The following is a 2,007-nucleotide window of genomic DNA, read 5'->3' as shown; positions in this document are numbered from 1 at the left end:
CCTCCAAACACCAGTCCCGGCGCCCGCGCCGCCGCCGCCGCCGCCGCCACCGCCGCGGCGCATCCCCCCGCCCCCTCCGGCCCGCGCCCGTCGTAGTACCACGCTCGGCCCGGACGCCTCCTCCCCTCACACATTCGCTCGGATACCAATCCCCCGCCTCCTTCAGCTGCTCTGCTGCGCAGGCGCGGAGCGGCTGCACTGGGCCTGCGCGGCCCCCGAGCCCCGCCCCTGGGGCGTTCCAGGGAGGAAGAGGGCCGCGGAGTGGTTTCCAAGGCTTTCGCAGAGCCGCGAAGATTGGGGGTGGGGAGGAAGACCCGCATGTCCTCCTCCCCCGTTCACGCCCCCACCGCGATAGAGATGGCAAGGAACTGGGAGCGGGAGCCATGGAGGCGAGGAGGAGAGTACCAACATCCCAAATCGTTTGAGCGAGTTTTAGCCGAGCAGACAGCAGACAAATAATTGCGTGGGTCAGAAAACCTTGTAATCCGAAACTGCGGCGTCTCCAGTATTTTGGTACAGGTGGGGTTTACAGGAGGCTAGCAGTGTGGAAGTCGAGGTCATCGCCTTTTACTTACTTAAAGCTCTTGCTAAGTACTAGTGTGCCAGGGACTATCCTGAGCGCTTTACAAATTTACACATTGTGAGGACAAAATTTAAATGGTGGTATCGTTTTCATGCCCATTTTACAAAAGAGGAAACTAAGGCTCAGAAATGTTCCCAATTTCCACAGCTAATAAATGGGAGAAAGGGCCAGATTTAGCGCTACTGGATGTAAATATTGAAAAGGATTTGGTCTAGCCTCTGACTCTCCTGTGCTCAAACATTACCTGAACTCATCGCCTCCCTAACCGCACCCCACCCCATGGAGTCTTTGCTGTCAGTTGAATAGGCTAACAGAAAAACGGTGTTTCAGATTTTTCTTGGCTTCTGCTACCTCAAATGAAGCACGAGACACACACACACATGCACTCTCTCTCTCCCCGCGCCGACCCCCTACTCTCTCCCTCCCAGCTCCCCCAACTCTCTCCCCCGCATCCCCGCCCCACTCTCCCCGCCCCCCCCCAGCACCCTTCCCCACCCCACGCGGCACGAACGTGTTTGTATTTGCAGATGAGGTTCTTAAGCACAAAGGTCTTGTTTGGTATTGGGTTTCCGTTGTTGGGTTGGGGTTTTTATTGGTTTATTTATTTTCTCAATCAAGAAGATACTCAAATTACACAGTCTCCCAAAGAATTTCTTGGGCAGCCTGACCATGAATTTCACTGTGGAAGAGCAGATGCACACTTCAGAAAGGAATTAAGAATTTCTCTGAGGCTAATCAATTTATCAACAATGATTTCTTGACAGACTTCTTGGGAACATGGTGTTTAGGTGCCAATTCTTTATAGGGCAACAGGGAGATTATATTTCCTCTGCTGAAAAGCACAGCAGTCAAGTCACATACTTGCTGAATGTCCTCCAAAAGGAGATAGTTCTGCTAGAGGGCCAGCAAAATATAAAGACATAACAGGCTTGTTTCCTGCTCTTCAGAAGGCAACGTTTCATTCATTATTAACTGAGTGCCTCGCGTATGCTCAGTAGTGGGAACGAAAGGCAAAGTCAAAGTCAGTATTCAGATATAAGATAGAAAACACCGTTCCTGCCTGGGGAATCTTACAGTCTTGCTTGGGAGATAAAATTTATACCCATTAAACAATGAGAGGTTAAGACAAGGTAGTAATCAGTTGTTAAATTGGGCAGAGCAAGCTGTTAGAGCAATAACAGCAGTATGAAACCACGAACAAATTAACAAATCACTGGTTCCAAGCTTCTTTAAACAAAGATGATATGGGCTTCTTCCTGTCTTTAAAAATAGATGTTGGCACTGAGATGATACTAGATTGGGAGTTATGATTATTTATTCCTCTTACTGGAGCCACAAAAGAGTTACGGAGTTAGAAAACCTGCAAGCGTTAAAGAGACCTCTCTAAGGCAGGTCAGAGTTCAGCAAGAAACCCTCCATCTCCT

The 2,007-nt window shown here is 49.8% G+C and overlaps 1 protein-coding gene across 1 annotated transcript in view; it reads right to left on the bottom strand.

Annotated features, from left to right (window-relative positions):
- STIM2 (stromal interaction molecule 2) overlaps positions 1-320 on the bottom strand; it is a 182,981-nt gene extending 182,661 nt beyond the window's left edge. The window contains exon 1 of the mRNA XM_010839941.1: positions 12-320. Coding sequence (XP_010838243.1) covers positions 12-320 — 309 coding nt within the window. The remainder of the gene's footprint in view (positions 1-11) is intronic.
- Positions 321-2,007: the final 1,687 nt, after the last annotated feature.

The sequence above is a fragment of the Bison bison genome, unplaced genomic scaffold, assembly GCF_000754665.1.
Source record: "Bison bison bison isolate TAMUID 2011002044 unplaced genomic scaffold, Bison_UMD1.0 scf7180017864136, whole genome shotgun sequence".
NCBI classification, from domain to species: Eukaryota; Metazoa; Chordata; class Mammalia; order Artiodactyla; family Bovidae; genus Bison; species Bison bison.
The sequence above is the reverse complement of the archived record's forward strand: the minus strand, read 5'-3'. Positions and strand labels throughout refer to the sequence as shown.